The sequence below is a fragment of the Manis javanica genome, chromosome 4 (assembly GCF_040802235.1).
Source record: "Manis javanica isolate MJ-LG chromosome 4, MJ_LKY, whole genome shotgun sequence".
NCBI lineage: Eukaryota > Metazoa > Chordata > Mammalia > Pholidota > Manidae > Manis > Manis javanica.
In genome coordinates, this window is record NC_133159.1 from 121,241,297 (window position 1) to 121,269,130 (window position 27,834).

Here is a 27,834-nt window from a genome sequence, read left to right on the forward strand (position 1 = left end):
GCTTGGATTTATTTTAATCTAAGGACACCATGTCAATAGATTTACTAGATTTTTTTTATTGGAGGAAAAGCACATTTAACTCACCTACCAGAAAAACAGTGAGGAAGGAACTTAATGTCAGTAGTCTAGCAAAGTGGAAAGATCACTGGTATTATTAGAGTCTGAAAGCCTGACTTATTATCCAGACTCTCCTACTTTCTACTTACTTGGGCTGCCTCAACTCCTCATCTATGAAATGGGATTACCCCATCATCCTCAAGGACTATGATAAAGATCAAACAGGTTAACATATGTAAAGTTCAAAATAAAGGTCTAGCAGGTGCTAAAAACTACAGTTAATAAATCATTTAGTAGTGTTATATTACACATATTGCAATACATGATGAAATGATTTTATCTCTTTTCCAGCTTCATGATCACCCTGTTGTATAGTGGTTAAGAGCAGAATTGTTGCATCTGTCACATGTCAGATTTTTCCATAAGAAAATGAAAAGGAGAAGGGGCAAGTATAGAAAAATAGGAAGGCAACCAAAGAGAAGGGACATGGGAACAGGAAAGTAGAGGTAAAAAGTGAGGACTGAGAATGAGAAGGGGTGGTACACAGGAGCAATTAGCTCGAGAGAAAAAAACCTTTGTGACTTCCACATATACTCTACTGTAAACTTCTTATTTCTTCTGGCAGCTCCTCTGGCCATAACTGAGAATACACAGCAGCAATGAGCTGCATCTAAACAATGGAGATGTCTGACCTGCTTCCAAAAGCAGTTACAGCAACATTGCTTTCGTGTGTAAGTGAAACGTGGGATGACCACATGACTGAATGCAAAAGCAGTGAGTGCTGAACCTGGATTTACTGAAAAGAAGTGTGGAGGATAATGAAAAACTCAACTACTAAGACCAAGATATGGGTTCCTAGAGACAAGAACCCTATAAAATTGGTAACATACTTATATTCCAACATAACTACTTAGAAAATAAAATGTTTAAAAAGCCATCACTCAAAATAGAAATACCATTTGACCCAGGAATTACACTTCTAGGAATTTACCCTAAGAATGCAGAAGCCCAGTTTAAAAAAGACAGATGCACCCCTATGTTTATTGCAGCACTATTCACAACAGCCAAGAAATGGAAGCAACCTAAGTGTCCATCAGTAGATGAATGGATAAAGAAGATGTGGTACATATACACAATGGAATATTATTCAGCCATAAGAAGAAAACAAATCCTACCATTTGCAACAACATGGATGGAGCTAGAGGGTATTATGCTCAGTGAAATAAGCCAGGCGGAGAAAGACAAGTACCAAATGATTTCACTCATCTGTGGAGTCTAAGAACAAAGAAAAAACTGAAGGAACAAAAGAACAGCAGACTCACAGAACCCAAGAATGGACTAACAGTTACCAAAGGGAAAGGGACTGGGGAGGATGGGTGGGAAGGGAGGGATAAGGAGAAAAAAAGGGGCATTATGATCAGCCCACATAATGTATGGTGGGCGGTGGGGGGTCCCAGGGAGGGCTGTACAACACATATAAGACAAGTAGTGATTCTATAGCATCTTACTACACTGATGGACAGTGACTGTAATGGGGTACGTGGGGGGGACTTGGTGATGGGGGAAGTCTAGTAAACATAATGTTGTTCAAGTAATTGTAGATTAATGATATCAAAAAAAAAAAGCTATCCCTCATAATAGAAAGAAAAATGATAAAGCACCTATTAATGTATCTAACAAAAAGAGGCAAAATGCTTACTGAAGGACCTAACAACCACCCGACCAAAACAGACAGGCAAAATGTGTTCACAAATGTGGAGACTCAAGATCATGAAGATGTCAAACTCCCCCAAATTAAGAGAGAACTCAAGTACATTCTTTAAAAATTGCCATCTGTCTGGACAAGATGATCCTAAAATTTATATAGAAAAGTAAAGTCAATGTAGCCAAAACAATTTTAAAGAAGAGGGACTAACCTACCAAAGACTTTTTATAAAGCTCCCCAAATAAAAGACAGTAGTACTGATAGAGAGAAAAGTAAATGTACCAACAGAATACATTCACAGCCAGTCACATACAGAAATCTGACATGTGACAGATGCAGCAAGGCGCACAGGGGCAAAAGGATGTGACAGTCAATGAGTGCTGCTGCGCCAGTGCATCTCCATATAGAAAAAAGTTAAATTAGGTTGCTACCTCAAATCATTAATAAATAAAAATATGAAAACTCCCAAATGGATTCTTTGAAAAACAAAAGCTTAAAGCTTTTTATAAGAGTTCTTCATGACTTCTTATAAAGGAAAAAATTTCTTCCCAAAAACGTACATGAAAATAATAAATCATGGAGGATAAGACCTGCTCAACTGGACTGCATTATAATAGATATTTCTGTATGATAAAGGACACCGTATCAAAAGCTGGGGAGAGGGGAGACAAAAACATTCATTTGGATGTAAAAAAACAAAGGATTGGTACCCTGAGTAATAAAGCACTAGGCTAATAAACTAGGAAAAGACAAAACTTAATAGAATAATGGCAAAGGGATAGGAATAAAGGCAATTCATAGAAAAGAAAACCTGAACACACAAGTAAAAAATTTTGTACCTCACCAGGGACATGTTATTTTAAAAGTAATGTACCACTTCAAACCCAGCTGTGCCAAAAATAAAACATTCAATAACAAATGTTAGCAGTAAGGTCTGTGACAGTAAATGTTACGGCCTACCCAACAAACCTCCCCCTTTGCTTCATATCAAATGCCCAACTAAGACTACACTTCCCAGTCTTCTCTGTGCAGAAAGACGGCCAAGAGAGATGGCAACACACACAGCTGGTTGGTGATTCCAGGACAGCCCTTCAGTTCTTCCTTCATGCGGACATGACACTGAGCCCTGGGAGCCAACCTGACCCATGAACAACTGAAACTACAAACCAGCAAAGCCACGAACAGTTTCTGTTACTGACATGGAACATAATTCCTGATACAGAAATCTTCACTCTTACTGGTAGGAATAACAGCACAAGCAAGAGAAGCACAACCGTAGAGAAGCAAGACAATATCCACTAAAGCTGAACATACGCTCATCATTTAACCTAGCAACAGTATTTCTAGGTATATACTCTACAGAATCTGTAACCTAGGTTGTCAAGGAGACATAAAAAAGGAAGTTCATTTTTACACCATTTACAGTTGCAGTATATTAAAAAATTAGAAATAACTTATATTAGGATTATTAAAGAAACATAAAAAAGGTATATTTAATCATTGGAATACTACATAGCAGTTAAAAAATTAACCAAATCTATATATTGTAGATTTGTATTTACATGGACAAACCTTGGAAACCATGCTGAATAAAAAATGTTATGGGGGATACATACAGGGTGATTTCATTTATGTAAACTTTGAAAATACATAAAGCAACACTATATATTACTTGGGGAAAAGTACAAATATGTCAAGCCTAAATAAACAAGTTGAAGGAACTATCAACTTCAAGGTAGTGTTCAGGTCTGGAGACGAAAAAGTGGGAATGGGGTGGGGGCTTCAACTGTATCTATAATTTAAAGACAGATAAAGAGCAAATATGCCAAAAATGCTCATCTGTGTTATGGGTATACTGTAACTCTGCTTTAACTTCCTGTATGTTTGAAATAGTTCATAGTCTACGAAAGTAAAAACTACCTTAAGACACTAGAAAAAGAGCAAATTAAACCAAAGTAAGTGGAAGGAAAGAAAGAATGATCAGACTGAAAAATTTTTTAATAGAAAAAAACACAAAAAGTGGATGTAACTGAAAGTTGGTTCACTGAAAGATGAATTGATAAACCTCTAGCCAAACTAATCAGGAAAAAATAGAAGGTACAAATTACCTATATCAGGAAAGAGAGGGAGAGAAAAGTAATAACATCATAATAGATTCTATAGATATATAGCTGACAAAAAAAGGAATATGAATAATTCTATGTCAATTAATTTGACACTTTAGAAGAAAGGGACAAACTTCTTCAAAGAAATTAATCACCAAAAATGACTCAAGAAGAGTTAGAGAACTTAGGTAGAACTCTATCTTTGAAAGAAATTAAATTTATAGATAAAAATCATCCTACAAAGAAAACTTCAAGTTCAAATGGCTTCACTGGTAAATGCTACCAAATATTTTTAGAAGAAATAATATCAAATCTATACAAATTCTTCCAGAAAACTGAAAATGAGGGAACACTTCCCAAATCATTTATAAGGCTAGCAATACACTACTACAAAGGCCAGACAAAAACATTGCAAGAGAACTACAGATAATCTCGCTCATGGACATATACGTACAACTTCTAAATACAGTTTTAGCAAACTGAATCCCACAAAACGTAAAAAGACAATACATCATAATCAAGTGGATTTATCCCATAAATGCAAGGTTGACTTAACATTTGAAAAGCAATCCACACAACTTACCACGTTAAAAAATATTTTTAAACACCATATAATCATCTCAAGGATGAAAGAAAAGAATATAACAAAACTCTAACAACCAATCCTGATAAAAATTCTCAGCAAACTAGGAATAGAAGGGAACTTCTTCAACCTGGTGAAGAACATCTAAGAAAAACCTACAGTTAACATCATACTTATTAATGGTGAAAGCCAGAATGCCTTCCTCTAAGATCGGAAACAAGACAATTTTATTCAAAAGTAGACTAAGGGATCTAGCCAGCACATAAGGAGACAAACAAACAAACAAAGAAATAAATAAATAAAGGCATCAGAACAGAAGTAAACTTTCTCTATTCACAGATGACATGAATCTACATAGAAAATCTGATGGGATCTACAAAAAGCTACCAGAACTTGCGAGTTTAACAAGGTTGTAGTACACAAGATAAACAAAAATCAACTGTGTTTCTATATATTAGTCACAAAACAAGAAGAAACAATTTTTTAACATATCATTTATTAAGGATTTGCAAAACATTAAATACTTAAGGATAAATTTATTGAAAAATGCAAAAGACCTGTATGGTGACAACTACAAAATATTGCTGAGAAAAAATAAAGGAGATGAAGTAAGATACCATGTTAATGGGTCATTAGACTTAATATTGTTAAAATATCAATGCTTCCTCAATTGACTTATAAATTCAGTATAATCCCAATTAAAAATCTCAGGGATCTTTTTTTTTTGTAAAATCTAACAAGCAGATTCCAAAACCCATTTGGAAATGGAAAGACCCCAGAAGAGCCCCAACAACTTTAAAAGAAATAAAGCTTAAAGACCAGCATTACCTGACCTTAAGATGCTCAATAAAGCTAGAGTAATCAAGACAGTGCAAAGACAGACAAAAATTTGGTACAAAGACAGACAAAACAGATAAATGAAACAGACCAGACAGTGCAGAAAGAGAAGTAACTCATGTGGATAACCAATCTCCGGCCAAGGTGCAAAGGATACCCACATGCAAAAAAGTAAACATCAATCCATACCTCTCACCATGTAAGAACTAACTCCAAGTGGATGATAAATGTAAATGTGATATCTAAAACTATGGAACTGGTAGAAGAAAACATAAGAGAAAATCTAAGTGACCTTGAGTTGAGCAAAGATTCCTTAGATATAACCCAAAAGCACAATACATAAAAGGAAAACCTGACAAATTGGCCTACATCAACATTAAAACTTTTGCTTTCCAAAAGAGCACTGTTAAGAGTATAATAGATAAGCCACAGATGGGGGAAGGGGAGCACATGTTCACAATCATATATCTGATTAAAAAAACCTGTATCCAGAATACATTTTTTTTAACTCCCAAAATTCAATAAACAGAAAACAATTTTTTTAAATGGATAAAAGATTTTAACAGAAACTTCAAGTTGGTAAATAAGCACATGAAAAGTTGCTCAACATCATTAGTCATTAGAGAAATGCCAATTTAAAATACAATGAGATTCTACTATACATGTATCAGAATGGCTAAAAGTTAAAAAGACAGACCATACCAAGTGTTGGAGAAGATGTGCAAGAACTAGAACTCTCATATACTACTGGTGAAAGCTGAAAATAGTACAACTGTTTTGGATAATGGTTTACCCAGTTTTTTAAAAGTTAAACATATACCTTCACTGTGATCAAGCCAAAGCCATATCCTTCACCAAGGGAAATGAAAGTAGAAGTCCACTCAAAGACTTGTACCCAAATACTCACAGAAGCTTTATATGCAAGAGAGTAAAACTAGAAACAACCCAAATGTCAGTCAGCAGATGAATGAGTAAACGAACTGTTGTGCATCCACACACTGGAATACTATTACTACTCAGCTAAAAAGGAACTACTGATACATAAGAGGACTTGCAAAATAATCATCCTGAGTAAATAAAGACCAAAGAAGTACATACTGTATGATCCCATTTACATAAAGTTCTACAAAACACAAATTCATCTATAGCTGCAGAAAGCAGATCTGCAGTTGCCTGAGGACGATGACAGCAAAGAGGGAGGGTGTATGACCTATGGGGCACAAAGAAACTTGTGAATGATGGATATGTTCAGTATCTTGATTATGGTAATAATTCTATAAATATATACATTTGTTTAAACATCAAGTTGTATGCTTTAAATATGTGCAGTTTATCAAATGTCAGTTTTACATCCATAAAGCTGTATTTAAAATCTGCAAAAGGGAAGGAAAGGGAAAGGAGCCCATGAGAAGCAGGGATGGAAAGGGAGGAGGTGACTAAATTCAGCTAATATCACTGAATATAATCTGATACACTTCTATGATCACAAGTTACCCAGCATAGTATTTCCTACACTAGGATTTCTCTGACCTAAAATACTGAAGGTATTTTAAAGAGCTTCCTTGCTAATAAATTATGAAAATTTACATTAAAATATATTTTTCAGAGATTCTAAGTGTCAGTATTGATAAGATAAATGATAGGTATAGATCTTTAGGTAGGCTATAGGCTAAAACTTACTTTTATTCAATACTGTCAAGCTTCTTTTTCCTGTTACAAAGTCTGAAAATGAACTTACAAATCTGTACAGTGTCTTAACAACTTATCTAAATCAAACTCAAGTTGTAGTTTAGCCTTTTTATTTGAGCTGAGTTCCATCCTAGAAAGAAGTGTACATGGGTGGAGACAATGGCAACTACTTATCATCTGCATCACCAAATATTATTCACCTCTCTGAATAAAATGATGGAATTTCAGAGGCTCCATATTTCCCAACTCTACATGGTAACTGCAAGAAGAGTATCTCAGCAGAATCTTCACTGATGGCTGATTAAACCAGACCAAGAGCTGAGGTCCTGTGGTCATATAAATTATGTGAAATGAAAGTCTGAGGGGTTTCTCACAGTGACAGGAATTAAAAACATTTGCATCTCTTGTAGGGGTCCTTAAGATAAAAAGTCCTGCATGCATACATTGTGCAACATTCACTTTATTCTTTCTTTTCATAAATCCAGAATTTTGTTTCTACTATTGGAACTGAAGGTCATGTCACCAAAAAAAAAGATCCTTTTAAATGATCACAATCTCTAAAAATGTTTCTCTAAACCCTTACTAAATCTGTTTCAAACAGCTAACCTCTGAAATTCAGGAAACACACCTTGATTATGCAGTCTTTAAACATGAACTTTCTGCTTCTAAAAATCATTTTTTTATTATTCAAAAAGTACCTATTACTTCCTTCATTCTAAGATTTGGTGTGGGGGTAAAGAGAGGGTTCATATTCAATTTATCCAAGCATTCTGTGACTTTACATAACTTAACTGTATAGTTCCTAAGGCTTCATCTTTATCATATACTCAAAAATGTTTAAAAAACATTTTTTCAATGAAGGTAAAAATTCTTCATCCCCTAATCACTTGCAGTATAATAGAAACAGTAAGATTTTTGTCTTTAAAATCCTGTCTCTGCCACTTAATGGCTGTGTGACTTTTGTCAAATTAGTACTTAAATCTGTTTCCCCTTTGGAGAATGGGGAAAATACCACCAAACCCTGAGACTTGTGAAGATAATATACACAAAAACCATGGGGCATTCAATAGATGCTGGTGCTTAAAGCTGCAAACTCAACTCCCTTCAACCTTCCTGAGATAAAAACTGAACTTTGCCCAGGCACACATAAGAAACCATGAAGATACTGTTCAGATACTATTTCAAGCTTTTTGTTTTGTTTCCAATAGTTTTTCAATCACAGAAATTTACTTACTCTACCTTCTTTTCATAAAAGCAGATTTCTTCACTATCTAGCTTAGGACTATATATTTAATTATTGCTTAAATGAATGATTAAATAAATGAACATGATCAAAAAGCTGGTGTGTTCAAGCGCTGTGGAGGTGAACTGGGGCCAGTGGGAGTCCATGATAACAGTGAACACAGCACTGGAAAAGCTGACTGTGGAGAGAAAACCTAGCCCAACACCTAAATAACTGTTGTTCTGCATAATATTTGAAGAGTAAAGTGGCCAGGTGACTTAGTGATTATGAAGAATAAATTCATGGTTTGGGAGAAGAAGGGAGGAGATGGCAAGATTCTTTTTCAACATGACTAAAACTCCCGACTAATGACCCTACATACAGAATAACACTATGTAATACTGAAGTGCAGGACAAGGTGTGTGCCCGCATAGATGACTGTATACTGATGCAATGCAATACTGATATGAAACCAAAAAGTGAGTTAATAATTCAATGTCATCTGATCATAAAAATGAATATTCAAGTCATAAAAAGTAATACAAGGACAGGAGTAGAAAAAACTACGAGTCTGGAATTAAAAGTGATTAAGTAGCGATTCAACAAAGAAATGGGCTTTATCATGAAGTAGAATGCTTCCAGTTACTAGTTACCTATGAAGGACACAGAAAAATTAATGAAAATGTTGGGATCAGGTAGAGAATTAATTGACTAACCTCTAAGGTCTTCTCCAAATACAATATTTCATATATTCCCACTCAGTGTTACACTCGGTCCTGTCTTACAACACAGTATTTTTTAAATCAATAGCTACAAAAGAAAACCCCAAGGCTATTCTCTTTGAGAACCAGTTTCAAGAAGAAGGCCAGGAGGGATTTTTTTCTTACCCATTCATAACAACCCCAGCAGCACACCAGCTCATTCTAATATTTTCAAAATGAGAATGGTACTTTTTAAGAGTATTTAAAATGAGTAAGAGTTCAGTTTAAGTCCTCCTCATCAAACCAAATATCACAAATGTTTGATGACTACTGAGAACACCATAAAGTATTTGATCCATTCACAGCTCCAGCCATACTTGCTGGCCCTATTTCACTGCCCTGCTTTAGGTAATGGGATGACTGGAAATGCGTAAGGGGGTTGTCAGTTGAGGACAGAAGTGATAACCCACATCAGGATACAGAATAACCAAAGGCCAAAAGAACATGATCATGAGACCAAGAAATTAGAATTCTAATTTCTACATAAAAATATGTATCACAGAATTGATAAAACAATTTATATTATAGCTGTTAATTTCCATGATGAGTTTTAATGACTGTGGGTAGGGACAAATAAATGCTTATTAAATGCAAATACAGTTGATGACAGAAATGAATAAAAGCAGATAGGGGGACACTGAGTAAGTCCAAGCCAAAAGAAATAGATCTAAACCCAGGGCAAAAAGGTTAGAAGGGTTATAGAAGTCAGATGATTTACCAGGTTCTAAGGAACAGAAAATATAAATGAAGGAAGAGGAGATTCACAAATGATAGCCAAAAATAAATATACAAGTATGTATGAGAGTGTATAATAAAGTATGAAATTCACCCCTTAATCAAAGGAACAATGAATGGTAGAAATTAATATGTAGATAATCATGGCTATATAAGAAAATATTGAGAAACTAACTGATTACTAATGTATGGCATTTAGCTGGAGACTAGAATCTAATACTGCCATTCTCTTTATTCCAATCAGATATTCATTCATCAGCTAAAACCCAAACAGTTTATTCCTACCTCTCTGAAGAGTGCACCATAAAACTGAACAATGTATGGGCAATCACTACTCCGCATTACTACATCCAAATCCATAAGAAGTTGTTTTTGTTCTTTTTCATCCACTGTTGACCGAATTCTCTGGAAAAGAATGACAAAAGATGTCATAAAAACACACAACAAATTTAGAAACCTGAGAAAAATTGCTATCACAAGAAGACCGAAAATTCCCAAGCAAACTAACCAGACATAAAAGTTATCATCTTCCTTAATAAAGTACAATTTTTAGCACAGAAAAACAAGAGAACAGTTAGGAATTTTTATTTTTTAACAAAATATCACTTAGAAATTCTTCAGAGAATACAGGGCTTTTTAACCACAAGAATTCACTGATGATATTGGAAAATAGGCAACAAAATCCTTGGGCAGTGAAAATTAACCCCCATGTGCAAATATAAAGAAAATCATAATGACCTACACTTTAAGCAGTTTTCATGTGAGCAGTAACAGAGAGCCTTTTGATCACCATTTCAGGACTGTATGGAATCTGGGCATTCAAGGCAGGAACAGCCCTCTTCACTCTCTGGCATCCTGGCACCACAGCACCCTCATTCATTACAGATGGAAAATAGTCCAGAACGGAGAAAAATGAGAACTGGTGCAGGGGCAGAGCACAGACTACAATCCATGTCTCCCAAATCTTAGTCTGGAATTCTCCCCCTCCATCATACTTTCTGTACATTAACACCAACAAGTTCTGACTCTCCAACCCATGAGTTAAGAATTCCAGGCAGCATAAACACGTGGAAGAAAATCTGAAACTGAGGACAGAGGGCTCTTTGTGTATTCCTAACCTGGTAAGGCCCACCTCCACACACTGTAGACGTGGGGTATATTGCTAACCCACCTGTACAACTTCTCTGCACAAGTCTAAACAACTGCCACAAAAGATAAGCACCCCCAACCCCCTCAACCACCTAGGATCAGGACAGCACATGGAGATGTTCAGGGACAGTTCCCACTGCACTAGAAAGGAAAGAGCCAAGCTCAGAAATTGTGAAACGTTAATATGAAATTATAGTTTAATGTCAAGGCATACAAATAACTTCTTCTCTCATAAAGACGTTCACAATGTCACATTGCACCACTGTGTACAATACACAGCACATACTTACAAGGCAAGTTAGTAACAAGTTTAAGAAAAAAATGCCACAACGTGGCATTTTGTCTTCCAAAGAGTTCAAGGTATCTGTCCTCAGTGTTCTTCAAGGGGCTGAAGGCAAGCAATTAAATTCTTGAGCCCATTTTACAGAAGAGAAGTCAGAGGCACAAAGATATACAAAAGGTGTATTCCATGCAACATGACAATAAGCAGTCATAGGAACAGAAGCAGCTTCTCTCATTTTCATTTTTCCACACTAAATGAAGAATTCCATGTACTCCATATACAAACAAATTTAATTTTGCTACTTAAAACTTTCAGCCTGTCAGATGCTTAGTGTCTAGTACTTTGTATTAAGTAAAATTTACTTTACTGACATCCACCTTGTATACACTGATTTATTTAAAACTTTTATATTTATCATCACTGCCCAGATAAACAAGGGGAAAAAGAATGAAAAATAAAAACAAAATAACTAGTGCTTTAAGATTAAGAAAATTTCCCTTTTCTCTCTCATTTCTGTATTTCGTAATTTGGAGATTTAAAAATCTTACTTTTAAATCAACATCATTGTTTGCTCAAAAAGGATATTTTTAAAGTCAAAATAGACCAGAGATGTAATTTGTATTTGTTCAAAACATAACATTAATCATTTCTATAAACATTTTAATTAGATGTATTCCTGTTTTAAAAATACAACTTTAGTAAGTATAGATGTGAATACCAATACTAACACTAAAAATACCCATACTAAAAATACTAATTTGGGAAAGCAATTATTTTTTAAAAGATTTAATAATCCCACATATCTACATATAAAAGACTGGTGATTAAATATAAATATATATATGATAAAAATATATAAATAGAACTAAATATAAAAGCTAGTGATTAGGGGCAAACAAGGAAGCGAAAACAAATGCCCCTCTGTCTGGAGAAGATTTCCACCTACCAAAGAACTCTCACTATTAAAAGGTTTAAAAACTTTCTCTATTTTTACGTGTATGGATATATATCAGTAAGTGTAAATATACTCATATACACTTATAAAACACTACTTTAAAAAGATGCCCCTTTGCTAATTTATTTTTTGTTTCCCTAAACTGGTAATGTGTTTTTTTAAATTTACATTTGTACAAATGCTTATATTTGATCTATTGGAGCATACAATTACAGTCAAAAGCTATCATCAGTAACTGACCCCTGGGGACCAATTTTTAAAAACACCACAGTAGCTCCAGAAAGGATACATGTTACCACGCGCACTGAAAGCCCCAGTGAAGTCCCAGGATCTGACTGCTTGCTGTCTAATACTCAATTCCTGACAGGATTACTATTAACCAGAATAGACAGAGGTCCTGATGCAGTCCTATCCTTTGAGATCAACAGCATAGCAGGAAAATCTATTCATCTGTATAATATTCTTTAACGCCACTGCTAGTACAAAACAGAACATGAGGCTGCTGGAAGGCCTACTGGTCTAAAACATGAAAATGATTCTGCTTGGATGCTTGTCAACAGATTAACACTGCCTCACACTCTCTGAATATCCTGTCCAAGTGACAGGCAGTGGCTATAAGAGTAGCTGCTGGTACTGACTTGTTTGGGGTTGAGCAAGTACAGCTCACTCCTAAATATACTAAAGTTTTACAGTTGTACTGCAACATTTATTATATATGAGCACTTAATAAAACAAACTAATTCAAAGGTATAAAGGACTCAAAAAGGGGATTCACTACAAGTGCATACCTACAATAGTGGTAGCTTCAAAATAAGGATTTTAATTCAATAATCCCATAAATAATTCAAACAGGAGAATACATAATGATATGCAATGATTCCACTGAGAGAATACTCAGTAACAAAAGTCATTACCAGGCAGTTTTTCTAACGGAACAACAAAACAATGCATATGGAAAAGATCTCTACCAGTTGAAATAAGTAAGGCCAGGATTCTCTAATACTAAAGGAGCATAATAATCCCCTACACTGGAAGACATCAGTGAGAACAAATTTCCCTTCCCTTTAATAAAGTTGTCCTTAATCAAGGGCACTGGAAAATGGAAGTACAAGGTTGAAGCCAGTTATGCTATGTAGAATTCTCTTGAAATTGGAAAGTTCAGAAATCAAATAAACTATTAAATGCCTTGAATTACAGGAAATTTTCATATATTTATATCATAAATTTACAAGTTAGATAAAATGGATGTTTACTTGAACTCAACAAACTTTTTTTTCTCTCTCTCATAAAGCCTGGATGTAAAGCCTTCACAAGACCACAAAATATTCAGGAAAATCATCTCAAGGACCCTAAGTTTTAAAAGAAGTTTCATCTTCACCCAAATATCAAAACCCATTAAAATCACTCTTCTTTCTTCATTACAGGGGTACTGAGCTCTTTTCCTTGTCACTACTTTACTAACCTAGCTTCAGTTACTACATGCTCTCAGGACAAATTAAGCTGTCCTTTTTGAAAACAAATCCATATTGCTTTTCCAATAATGAAATATTATCAAAACATTGTAAGTTTTACTTTATATGAAACATAAGGTAGAGAAAACCCTTAAAACCAAACAGAATTACTACCCTACATATATCAGCAGCTTTCCACAGGGAAGAAATTTATGTACTTGAAGCTAAAAAAATGTTTTTAATTGTTTTATACTCCTAATAAAGCTTCGAAATAGGTAAATGCCAATAAAAACAGCATGTAGATATGGGTCAGCTAGACCAAAATGACTCCAAATAAAAGTCACTTAGAGACAAAGGGCAAATTAAATTCCCAGTTCTCTGATTTCATGACTCTTGGTGTTACACATGGTTCTATCCAAAAATAAATTTCAAAGAGTTTCACTTTTCTAAAATAGCCAATCTAACTCATGCCATAGGCTGGAGCAGCCACAAATTCAGTTACTAGGAATTCTGTGTGGATTAAGCTACACTGATAGAAAGTTAACAAATACCATACATAGGACAAGCTAAAGAATTCAAGTTAGAAATTGTTCTCTTGCCCTCACATGCACAAAACAGGAAGAACGGCGGACAACACAGTGGTTAAGGGATGAGCTGCAAAGGAAGTAAAATAAGAAAGGCCCACAGACTAGGGCCCTGGAAGGGTCACGAAGGAGCATTCTGCCTAGGAGGCTCAATAACCACCTAGCTGGTATGGTCCCTGCCCCTCACTCTGACTTCCGAGTTAACCCTTACATCTGCATGTCAGAGTTCTCAAAGACAGCTCAGTGCTAGAGAAACCAGGCATACATCAAAGCACAACGCCTGCCTTGAAACAGCCCTAATCTGTGATCACCTGCGTCCTGATGGGAGAACTCCTGACTCATCACAAAGCCAGTTTTTCTTCCTACCAACTCAAGCTATGAGAAAAGGTCAGGCAGGTAACAAGCTCCATTTTCTGGACAATGTGTGTACAGAGAAGGCCCTTGAGTTTATCTGATCCCACTCCTGCTTAGAGAAGGGGAAAACTGGTCATCATATAATCAAAAGACTCAAAGTGAAGGAAGTTTGATGACAAGTCATACATGCTCTTGATTAAAAACAGGAGCTCCACAGTGTGTACAACAGGTTAGTTCCTAGGATCTGAGCATTCCTGGTGAAAGATACAAGTCATCTGCAAGCTGATCAGAAATCAAGAGCTGAGGAGTCCAAGAACTGACTTCAGGAACACAGACTTGAAAATAGCAACACAGTCAAATCCACTTACAAAAGGTCTATCAACTCACAAAATTCTGAGACTCTTGTTTTTGTTTTGAAACGGAAAAAGTATATGGGAGAATGACATGGGGAGAACAGAAGCAATGAGACAACTAACGTGGAAGGACAAGACCACTAGGCCTGGCAAACAAGGTCTCTGAATTCACACATGACAAATTCTTGCCAGATTTTTGCAGGTCTCAGTAGAGGGTCCAGAGAGCAATATAACAAGATAGTAAGAGGAAGGGATATGAGGTGATTCATATTTCTGATGCACATACTCACATTTAGCTACTTAGAGTAAGTTAAGAATAAGGTACAAGTATTCAAGAGTAAAAGAGGGGCAAGCCCTCTGATCAGAAATTAGGGCATGGACACAATGAAAGTCAGTGGGGGGATGAACTATGGAGGAAATCAGTGTATGGCTTTAAAGATTATTCTAGGCATTGATTCAACCAATTTGACATGAGATAAAATGATGCAAGCTTCGGTATCTTTTCAATTTACCACAAAATCAGAACACCAGAAGGCATTTACTCTTCAACAAAGCTGGGTGGGATCTGCTGTCACTTGAGGGTAGTTAAAATTCCTATTTCACTGGTGTGGTTCACTCCTCTACATAAGCGCCTATCATTACCTAAGGTTACCAAAAGTATCTGTATTTCATATCTCAAGCCATTGCTAAATGTCTTGCCAAAACGGCATGGTAGCTAGAACCACTCACAGGACAAGAATGAAATTGAAAGTTCCCTGTGTATCTTTGGTGCCAAGTGGACACTGATAAATGTCACCCATTCAAATAGTCATGAGGCAGATATACCGCATGGGATCTTAGGTGGAACTCCTCTCTTCAGAAAATGTTACAGTGAAGATGTGACAGCATTTCTTTTAAAATCAAAACATGAAGAGAACAAGGATTACCCTAATTGACACAGCTCTAACAATGGTTATTTTGAAAATGTGTTCAGTCCTGGGATCTAGAAACACCAAAACCGCAATGGCATAAACACACCCTTGTTCATTAAGCATTCACTGCTCAAGACCTTTCTTAGGTTAGTATCTGTGAATAAAATATGAAGGGGAGTCCAATGCCAGTCAGCAGATGACTTCAGATCAATTGAAGACAGTGATGTTGGGAATAGGAAAGTAGGGATCACGTTCAGATCCTCAAACGTCCCCTTGGATCCTTACAAACAGATGTGCTGCCTTCCCCAGAAGAAATGCCCAGCATTCAGTTCTCATACAAAGTTGGAAAATCTCAGAAACCATTGTGGCACATCAACGTGCTATCACCTTCCTCTAGCTGCAGGACATCTTGGGCATTCTTATTTTCCTCATTTCAAACAAAGATGCAGCAAGACTCTTAACTCTGCCGCATGAATTCATCTTTAGCTGGTAAAGAGTATCCTAAATAAACAAACAAAACAGCCCATTGCATCTCACAATGCTATCACTAATAAGGTCAAAGCAGAAAAGGTGATATCGGCCAAAACAGTAAAAAAGCGAAATATTTGGAATGCTGATCACAGATGCAAAACTGGTTTTAGTGTCAAGGAGTAACAAACAGTATGTGTCTGTAAAATCAATCCTTTTAAATTATGAAAACACATGCATTTATTAAAGGCAGGAAGAAAGGATACTAATTCTTAATTGCAAAATCATCCAAGTGTTCAGATCAATTTAATGAACTCTCAATTGTATCTTAGCCACATTAATTAATAGTACCTCTCCCATTCTTCTCACTTGATGATATTCAGGCCCAATTAATTCTTTTACATATCTTCTACTACGTGTCATCAAAGAACTTGAGGAGATCAGCTCCAAAAATACATGTGATATTATATGACGGGAAGAGCTGCCCTGAGGACGAAGTTAATGGGACAAGCTCCGTATGTCTTGATAAGGGTGGTATCATCTCTTCCTCTTTACTGATTACATCATCCACATGCAAAGGGCACAATGTTAATCTTGGCACCAAAATTTTTTTAAGGACTTACAAAGATCATAAATGACAGATCATTACTTCAGGACCCATGACAATAAAGTGATAAGAGTAGAAATGTAACGTGTAGCCATTTTCACAGGCATGGCTGTAAGACTGCCAAGAATAATAAAAAATGTGCAATAGTTATATCAAACACTGGTTCAGATGACCCTCATATAGGTTTTTCTCAAAGTAATTACACAAATTGGGATATAATCCTACATTACAATTCAGTCAGGTCAACTAATAGCAGAGGATTTCAGAAACTAGGTCTCCAGAAAGTTCACAAACAAAATGGCTGATTCAGTCTCACCCAGAGCGACCATTTCCAAATAGTCCTACTTGGATTCCCAAGGTTTCCTCAGAGTTCATGCCCCACGGGCTTCCAACATGGGTAAGCAGGGCTCCCACTTTCCATCTCTTAGATCAACCAGAATCAATACTAATTTTGTCTATTTCATTTAGTGGGGTCTATATACAATTCTGTTAACATAGAGAACCCACAGGCTAAAAACCACTAGGCACAACACATGGACACTGGGAATTCCAACCCCAAAACACAAGGAACCTGAGTTCAGCCATACCTCACTCTTGGGGTCTCCCCACACCTGGAAGTGCTACATCTACACTTTTCATTTGCATCAAATCAAGTAATTCTTCTATATTTCCGAAGGACAGATTAAAACACAATGATAAAGCTACGTCCAGTGTGTTTCTCATCTTAGCAAGAGGAAACAGCAGGAGTGGGAACTAACGGCGTCATAGTTCCTTTAAACCTCCACAGTCCTTATCACAGAGCTGAACGCAGTGCGAGTCAGACGCCAGATACAAGCCCTCAGGCTCTCACTGCCTCTGCCTGTCTGTTCTCCTCAGCCTCTCACTGTCAGTCTGTCTGAACTCCTCAGTCTCACACAGCCTGCCTGTCTGTCTGTACTCCTCAGCCTCTCACTGTCTGTCTGTACTCCTCAGCCTCTCACTATCTGTCTGTCTGTCTGTATTCCTCAGTCTCACACTGTCTGTCTGTACTCCTCAGCCTCTCACACTGTCTGTCTGTACTCCTCAATCTCTCACACTGTCTGCCTGTCTGTACTCCTCAGCCTCTCATTGTCTGTCTGTCTGTACTCCTCAGCCTCTCATTGCCTGTCTGTCTGTACTCCTCAGCCTCTCACTGTCAGTCTGTCTGTACTCCTCAGTCTCACATGGCCTGCCTGTCTGTCTGTACTCCTCAGCCTCTCACTGTCTGTCTGTACTCCTCAGCCTCTCACTATCTGTCTGTCTGTATGTATTCCTCAGTCTCACACTGTCTGTCTGTCTCTACTCCTCAGCCTCTCACACTGTCTGTCTGTACTCCTCAACCTCTCACACTGTCTGCCTGTCTGTCTGTACTCCTCAGCCTCTCATTGTCTGTCTGTCTGTACTCCTCAGCCTCTCATTGCCTGTCTGTCTGTACTCCTCAGCCTCACACTGTCTGTCTGTCTGTACTCCTGAGTCTCACACTGTCTGTCTGTACTCCTCAGCCTCTCACTGCCTGTCTGTCTGTACTCCTCAGTCTCACACTGTCTGTCTGTCTGTCTGTACTCCTCAGCCTCTCACACTGCCTCTGTCTGTCTGTACTCCTCAGCCTCTCATTGCCTGTCTGTCTGTACTCCTCAGCCTCACACTGTCTGTCTGTCTGTACTCCTGAGTCTCACACTGTCTGTCTGTACTCCTCAGCCTCTCACTGCCTGTCTGTCTGTACTCCTCAGTCTCACACTGTCTGTCTGTCTGTCTGTACTCCTCAGCCTCTCACACTGCCTCTGTCTGTCTGTACTCCTCAGCCTCACACTGTCTGTCTATCTGTACTCCTCAGCCTCACACTGTCTGTCTATCTGTACTCCTCAGCCTCACACTGCCTGTCTGTACTCCTCAGCCTCTCACACTGTCTGTCTATACTCCTCAGCCTCTCATTGTCTGTCTGTACTCCTCAGTCTCACACTGTCTGTCTGTACTCCTCAGTCTCACAGTCTGTCTGTCTGTACTCCTCAGTCTCACACTGTCTGTCTGTCTGTACTCTTCAGCCTCTCACTGCCTCTGTCTGTCTGTACTCCTCAGTCTCACAGTCTGTCTGTCTGTCTGTACTCCTCAGCCTCTCACACTGTCTGTCTGTACTCCTCAGCCTCTCACGCTGTCTGTCTGTACTCCTCAGCCTCACAGTGCCTCTGTCTGTCTGTACTCCTCAGCCTCTCACACTGTCTGTCTGTACTCCTCAGTCTCACAGTCTGTCTGTCTGTACTCCTCAGTCTCACACTGTCTGTCTGTACTCCTCAGTCTCACACTGTCTGTCTGTCTGTACTCCTCAGCCTCTCACTGCCTCTGTCTGTCTGTACTCCTCAGTCTCACACTGTCTGCCTGTACTCCTCAGCCTCTCACTGTCTGTCTGTCTGTACTCCTCAGTCTCACACTGTCTGTCTGTACTCCTCAGTCTCACACTGTCTGTCTGTCTGTACTCCTCAGCCTCTCACACTGTCTGTCTGTCTGTACTCCTCAGCCTCTCATTGTCTGTCTGTACTCCTCAGTCTCACACTGTCTGCCTGTACTCCTCAGCCTCTCACTGTCTGTCTGTACTCCTCAGCCTCTCACTGTCTGTCTGTCTGTACTCCTCAGTCTCACACTCTGTCTGTACTCCTCAGCCTCACACTGCCTCTGTCTGTCTGTACTCCTCAGTCTCACACTGTCTGTCTGTCTGTCTGTACTCAGTCTCACACTGTCTATCTGTCTGTACTCCTCAGCCTCTCACTGCTTCTGTCTATCTGTACTCCTCAGTCTCACACTGTCTGTCTGTCTGTACTCCTCAGCCTCTCACTGCCTCTGTCTGTCTGTACTCCTCAGTCTCACACTGTCTGTCTGTACTCCTCAGTCTCACACTGTCTGCCTGTACTCCTCAGCCTCTCACTGCCTCTGTCTGTATTCCTCAGTCTCACACTGTCTGTCTGTCTGTCTGTCTGTACTCCTCAGTCTCACACTGTCTGTCTGTCTGTACTCCTCAGCCTCTCACTGCTTCTGTCTGTCTGTACTCCTCAGTCTCACACTGTCTGTCTGTCTGTACTCCTCAGCCTCTCACTGCCTCTGTCTGTCTGTACTCCTCAGTCTCACACTGTCTGTCTGTACTCCTCAGTCTCACACTGTCTGTCTGTACTCCTCAGTCTCTCACTGCCTCTGTCTGTATTCCTCAGTCTCACACTGTCTGTCTGTACTCCTCAGCCTCTCACTACCTCTGTCTGTCTGTACTCCTCAGTCTCACACTGTCTGTCTGTCTGTACTCCTCAGTCACACACTGTCTGTCTGTCTGTACTCCTCAGTCTCACACTGTCTGTCTGTCTGTACTCCTCTGTCTCTCACTGCCTCTGCCTGTCTGTACTCCTCAGTCACACACTGTCTGTCTGTACTCCTCAGTCTCACACTGTCTGTCTGTCTGTACTCCTCAGCCTCTCACTGCCTATCTGTCTGTACTCCTCAGCCTCTCACTGCCTGTCTGTCTGTACTCCTCAGCCTCTCATACTGTCTGTCTGTCTGTACTCCTCAGTCTCACACTGCCTCTGTCTGTCTGTACTCCTCAGCCTCTCACACTGCCTGTCTGTCTGTCTGTACTCCTCAGCCTCACACTGCCTCTGTCTGTCTGTACTCCTCAGCCTCTCACTGCCTGTCTGTCTGTACTCTTCAGCCTCTCATACTGTCTGTCTGTCTGTCTCTACTCCTCAGTCTCACACTGCCTCTGTCTGTCTGTACTCCTTAGCCTCTCACACTGCCTGTCTGTCTGTCTGTACTCCTCAGCCTCACACTGCCTCTGTCTGTCTGTACTCCTCAGCCTCTCACTGCCTGTCTGTCTGTACTCCTCAGCCTCTCATACTGTCTGTCTGTCTGTCTGTACTCCTCAGTCTCACACTGCCTCTGTCTGTCTGTACTCCTCAGCCTCTCACACTGTCTGTCTTTCTGTCTGTCTGTACTCCTCAGTCTCACACTGCCTCCGTCTGTACTCCTCAGTCTCACACTGTCTGTCTGTCTGTACTCCTCAGTCTCTCACTGCCTCTGTCTGTACTCCTGAGTCTCACACTGTCTGCCTGTACTCCTCAGCCTCTCACTGTCTGTCTGTCTGTACTCCTCAGTCTCTCACTACCTCTGTCTGTCTGTACTCCTCTGTCTCTCACTGACTCTGCCTGTCTGTACTCCTCAGTCTCACACTGTCTGTCTGTACTCCTCAGCCTCACATTGTCTGTCTGTCTGTACTCCTCTGTCTCTCACTTCCTCTGTCTGTCTGTACTCCTCAGTCTGGTTTGTGTATCTAAGTGATAAGGGAGCAGAGTTTCTCATTATCATGAAAGCCTAAGTTTTTTTTTAAAAGACCAAGAATAAATACACTTTAATTAAAATCAAATTCTAAGTTAAAATCTGCAGTAGATGGCATATGTCAGTGATCAATTGCTATCAGATTTTTAATGTATATTAATGCAAAACATGCTTCCAGTATTACATGAAGTTATTGAATCCAATGGTAGACCCATCAATATACTCACTGATATGTCGTATTACCGCCCTCTCTATGCTAAACTACCATTCTTGCTCAATAATTCAAAGTGATAAGTAAAAGTAAATAATATCACCCGGTGGATATAGATGTCAAAGTTACCAATCTGCAGGTGTCATGACCACCTTAGAAGTATTTTGTAATTGTTGGAATTTTTAATAGAATTTCAACAGGGGCTCTCAAAATAAGGTCAAGTTACAAATAGTGGAAACCATTTCTTATTTTCACTCTTAAATTTCTTCAAAACTTGAGCAAGCATTATGTAGTTCCAAATACTATTAAATAAAGAAAAACTTTTTAACATCAAAATTAAGAACCTTCTATATTTACCTTAAAAACCTATAACCATGGCTAATGTCAAGTCAGATTACTAAAGCAGATTAAGATGTTGATTCAACATAATAAAGTACACATAGCATAGACTGAAAAAAGTAAGACCTAATTATTTAAAAGTACTTCCCCTAATATCAGAGAGAAAAGTTTAGAACTTTGGTTACAAAGGAGAGCTTCCCGTAAGACCCAGCCAAGTAAACCTGGATGTCATGCACAGACAGCACAGTGCTCATCCAGAAGAGTCTAAACAAAATGACTGTCTTTCCACTTAAAATGCAGTGGCACAAAATAAAAACAGAGTTCACATTCAAGAAAAACAACATTTTATTTCATCAGCTAATCCAAAGCAGAGGTCTTAGCCTGTGTATCTTTAGAAGTCTACAGGTTATAGGCAAAACTTTGTATATTATGACTCTTCCTAAGAAAAAAAGTCTAGAGCTCTTACCACATTGTAAAAGAAATATGACCAAAAGCAAGGTTAAGAATCCTTGGAGAGTATCATAGTTCCCCCCACCATTAATTTTTCATTAGCTTTATGTTACCCAACAAAGACAAATGCTCAGCAATGAAGAAGGCTAAAATAGAGGAACATTTTGCTCACAATAAACCTCAACACAGCTAGCATTTTATATTAATCTGACACAAATCCACTCCCACAACAATCCAAGCAAGAAACTAAAGGTCTTCCTCTCATCAAGCCACTTTGATATACTCTCTGAACTAGGGGTTAACAGGAAGCTTAGACTGTCTGCAAACTCATTCTCAACTCTGTGGGACATAATTTGTTCCCATAAGAACTTTAAATTCGATGAGAGTATGGCCTTATCCCCTTTCTTCCGTTTTCTTTTGAAATTGCATCCCACCCCACCCCCACTTTTTATTTTCCTGAAAATTTTCCATAAAGCAAATATTCATTAAACATCTGAACAAACAAATGAATAAATTACAATTACACAGACCCACTAGGAACTGCATGGAAACCATCTGTTCATGTAAAGAACTTGTCAGGTACCGTATGTAGGCCAATCTCCCTTGCTGGCCTTTTCTGTTTCTTTTTTAAATGAACATGTTCAATGGCATGACACTCACAATAAGGACAGAATGTGACAACATTACCACAAGGTATGCATCGCAATACAATGTTCAAACCGGGGAACAGGGCAGTACTGAGTGGAGATGAAACAAGCCAACAGAAGCCGAGCCGGTCAGGACCGAGTAAGGTTGAGGTTAGTGGCAACAGCATGTGCGTGGTCTCCAGGAAACCGTCAGTAAGATGCTGTTAGCCCTAGCCCCGCACCTTGCCCAGCCCGGTGCACTGCCTCTCTTCCAGCTCCCCGCCTGGCTCTGTGCAGCACTGCCCTGCTCCCAGGGCTGCAGTGCCCTCCTGACTCACCTTGGCAGTGGAAGGGCCTGAAGTTTAAAACATGTTAATGCATCATGCCAGAAGTGCAGTGGACATGCACACCTCACACACTCACATTTCCAAAGAGCTAGAAAACAGGCCACCAGTAAGACAAGCTCTATACAAAACACCCTCAGAGAATTTGGAGAAACAATTTTATAAACACCCAGTTACCACAAAAGAAAGAGCAGAACAATGGTGGTTTTATTACTGCACCAAGAAATTGTACCTAACAGATTAAAGTACCAAAAATGATTAGGGGCATCACCTACTTTAACTGCCATTATTTGCCCACTTGGTTTGTGGACCATTTTGTTGACAGAACCATAAGCTCCTCGTCCAATTTCTCCAAGGTCTTTCAAGTCCTCTGCAGTGAAGTCCCAGTGCTGTTCAGGGGAGATCTTCAGTTTTCCTGACGATTCAATGCTGTGTGTTCTCAGCCTCTCTCTGTTAAAATATTGGGAAGCAATTTTTCCACATTTTAAATAAGTTTTGACTTTTTTCCTGTAGCTAGCACTGATTAAACGCATGGGAAAATTTTTCTCATAAGTTAATAAAACAGTCTGACTCCCATGTTTTTGAAGTTTTTTTATTTGCATGGTCTTAGTTTTTTACACACTGAATTAACTGATTTAGATAGTCAATAAACTAAATTTAGGTAGCCAAAAAACACAGCTTTAATGGGATTAATACAACCAAATTTCCATTTATTGAAGGAAGTAATTGTGCAGACCAGTTTTCATTTCCAAATAAAAGATCTTTCTCAAACTATGCAAAACTGCATTATCAAATGTAGAATCCCAGCAGCTATAATCCTCATTTCCAAATGTTCTTATCCTACCTTACCCAACATTTAGATTTCAGGCCTTGATCATTAGGACAGTTGGTCACAAACTTTGCTGCATATTAAAATCATCAGGGGAGAGTTTTAAAATCCTGATGCCCAGATATCATCCCATAGCAATTAAATCAGAATATCTGGGGATAGGAGTCAGAAAACAGTATTTTTAGAGATCCCTAGGTGATTCTTGCAAAGTCTGGAAACACCTTAGTCTATGTACTGCCTGCTCATGTTAATGCCATACTGAGGTGAGGGAACAGTTAAATGAATAGCCAACTGACTCCAACAGGAAAACTGTCATGTGCTATTTCATACTGAACGTTTCAGTCCTTGTTCAATAGAGCAATGGGGTAACAAATGATTCATGAACTTTTAAGAGCTCACTCATTACAGATCTTCATTAAATAACAAAACCACCTCCAAGATTCCAACCTGGAGATAAAAGAAGTAACTTCTAACTATGCTTTTGTAAAAAAGCAAATACAGTGATAAAGGTAAAATCAATCTTGTTTCTCTCTTTCTCTCACACATACTTATACACATACACACACCAATATTATACACATACACATACCAATATAAAGGAATGAACTGTATCAATCTGGAGAGTGCAATATACATAAAGAAAAGATCCCATTGAATATCACCTACATTGATGATCAGAATCTCTTTTATAATCTGATCTGGTGATACAAGCAAGAAAAGTTTATATGCTTGGTTATTTATTTTTCTTCTTCCAAAATTGCTTCTCAGATTGGTAAAATTGTTTTTTGTGGCTTCCTCAGAATATTCAGAATTTTTAAATTGCTTCCCCAAAATAATGATATATATTATTAATAACCAAGATTAATGGTTATAGTTCAAATATTAATATATTTTGTCTAGAGAACTTAGTGAACCAGCATTCCAAATACTAGATTCTCAAGTGCTAATATTAATAAGTCGAAATATCAGCTTTCATGTAAGTTCTTCTCAATTTACAAAATAATTCCAGCATTATTACTTATACTCTAGCATCTAGAGTCACAAACCCAGAAATCAGTGGCTTAAGTGACCATTATGTATGGAGGTGAAGCCTGAATAGACTTTTTCGGATGGAACTCAGATCTATGCATATAAATCAAGCCCAGTGACTGATTTTCTCACTAATCTTCTTCATGAAGTAGGCACATTAAGCCAGAAAATATTCTAACATACAGAAGTTCCATTATAATAATTACTGTTCTATGATCTTTGTCAAGTAACCAGCATCTCTATGGCTCAATTTACTCAATGGTGAAATATACAGCACCAGCCTACTGCAGAGGGTAGCTGACAAAAATTAAGTTACATGTAAAGTAGAAGCAATATTTTTAAAATATTCACAAACTTATGGGCTATGCAGACAGTCCACTTCCCTGGTGTTCACATCTTTGTGTAAGTTCCTCTCTGAGTATGGATGGGACCTGCAACTTGTTTCTGACCAATAGAATGTAACAAAGGATATCACTCTCATGACTATACTGTATTATGTAACATTTTTTGCTAGCATTTGTAGAAATGAAATGAATATTTTATTACTACATAAAATTACAGAATAGCAATAGTTATACTGTTATCTATTAGTGTAAAGATCCACTTTCAGAATTATAAAACCTCTGCTAATAGTTTAGCTTTTATAGTCTACTATGTGGTTTCAGGATACGGTCCATTTTTGTTTTTGAAAGAGGACAGATGAACCAAGGGATGCAGATTATCTTCTTGGGCTAATGAAGACGTTCAAAAATTGAGTAAGGTGGCAGATGTGCAATGCTGAATATACTAAAATCAACTGAATTGTACAGTAAAATGAATGAATTGTGTACAGTGTGAATTACTGGAATAAAGCTAAAAGAAAAAGACAAACAGGAGAATGTGTCCAGAACAGAAGAGGAGAATGTTCCCTTTCTCTTTTAGACAGGAAAAGAGCTGTGAATAACCTGGTATAGTTACGCCATCACCAAGGCATATTCATAGAGTCTGTATTCATACTGAGCTGACAATCTTTCCAAGACTCAATTTCACAGCTACTGTTTTAAGAGTTAGTCAAACCACAGTGGCTTCCAAGACTGTACATGGATACAGCACTATAGTGACTAGACCTGTAAGCCTGACCCAAACCTTTCCATTAAGCTCTAGTAGCCAATCACTGAAGCAACCGTTCTGAATTACCAAACTGTAAGTTGCAGTTCATCTTGAGGTAAATTTGTCAAACAAGATTTAAGTGTTACTTTTACTAGACAAATCAGAAATTCCCAATCATTTCATTAATTTCTTACCTGAAAATCAGTTCATCTCAACTCCACAAGCCTGTAATTCCTGATGCCTCTGCCCTATCAGTAAGTTCAGCCTGTGAACTTATATTTACTTTTATATTCCTTCTAAAATGTATATTAAGTGCTCTACATGAACAATACTTAACCAAGATGTCTCACCATTCTCTCCTGGGTGAGAAACAAGCAAGGGATTGAGGATCCTAGTCTCAAATTCACCCAAATATCACACAGGAATACAATCCCAGCCCCATATCTAACCCTCCACATAGAAAAAGTACAGTAGGAAAAAATCCATAGAAAAATCAGTAACATTCTCCTCTGGATTTAGAGATCTTTAATATGAAAACAGGTTCCAGTAGTTTTTGCTGTATTAGGACTTGTAATTAGCTACCAAATGATATACATCCCAATTAAAAAATCAGGTATACACATTTTTTAATGCCTATAGATCACAAATCTGACTTAAATTGTATGTCTCTTGAATACAGTATTTCAAACAGTATGCATTTTTGGATAGACGTTAACACCACCTGGGAAGCTGTTCAGATACAAACATGTTATCATTAAAATACTTCCTCCTACAAAAAGGTAAGCAGAATTTTAGTGGCAATAGTAAACTTGGGTAAAATCTACAGACACCAACACAAAGGATTAAAATCTGAAAAATATCAGTCAACCTTATAGATTGATTTGAATCACATCTGAAAAATTAAGTCATTGACATACTGTATTTTATTAGCATATTCATTAATTAAATAGACTGTGAGCATGTTCCACATACTTAACATCTTCATGTTCCCTTTCAAAAGACTATATTCCCTGGCTTTATAAAGGAATGTCATATAAATGACTGGAAAATTATTAAAGTTTTTAAAGCTTACCTCTCCCAGTTGTTAAAGAGAAGACTTTATTACCCCACGCCTCATTTTTTCCTGCAGAAGGATTTACTTTCTCACCCAAGCCCTTGTTGGTCAATCAGTTAATGTAGAAGAAACCAAACACACTCAGTCCAATTCTCTTTTGAAACCTGCCTGCCTACACAGAGGGTACATACACTCTGGCTGTCCCTCTGTCGTGCCTTACAGGAGGCTGCCACTCATAGGGTGGGTTAGTCTAAGTATCTGAGGGCAGGGGTAGTTAGCACATTATTGGCCTCAAATGCAGAGCTACGTTTCCAATTTTACCAAGAATATGATGAAGATTGTAATCTCCATCTGTCTGCCCCTGCACTTCTCTCAATGGGTTCCAAACACAAATGGAAAGAAAGCTTTTAATTTTTCACTAGACTTCTAATAATTAATACTTTTTTCAAAAAATTTAACTGAATATTGGATAACTAAATTAAATGTATACAATTTCTAGGGTTCAAAAAGACTAAAACAATTTCAATGTGACCTAAGATCTTCCCAGCTTCAAAAGCTTCAGAGCTATATAACATAAACCCCAGTCTTTTTAGTCCCTTGTAAAAGTGCACAGAGGTACGTAAGACAAGTATTTTTGATGAAACTCAGTTATGCCTGTTACTTCGGAGTGCTGGTTTGTTCTACTTCTGGAAAAAATTCACCAATACTCCCAAGGGAACAAGGTATCA

At 38.0% G+C, this 27,834-nt stretch overlaps 1 protein-coding gene across 3 annotated transcripts in view; it reads right to left on the minus strand.

Moving 5' to 3' along the window:
- MAP2K4 (mitogen-activated protein kinase kinase 4) overlaps window positions 1-27,834 on the minus strand; it is a 128,242-nt gene that overhangs the window by 42,650 nt on the left and 57,758 nt on the right. For 2 of the 3 annotated variants that reach the window (XM_037001384.2, XM_037001385.2), the window contains 2 exons: window positions 23,381-23,555; window positions 9,980-10,099 (listed from right to left, as the gene is read on the minus strand). In XM_037001384.2, the coding sequence (XP_036857279.1) occupies window positions 9,980-10,099; window positions 23,381-23,555 (295 nt within the window). The remainder of the gene's footprint in view (window positions 1-9,979; window positions 10,100-23,380; window positions 23,556-27,834) is intronic. The other variant, XM_073234760.1, reaches the window with a different exon arrangement.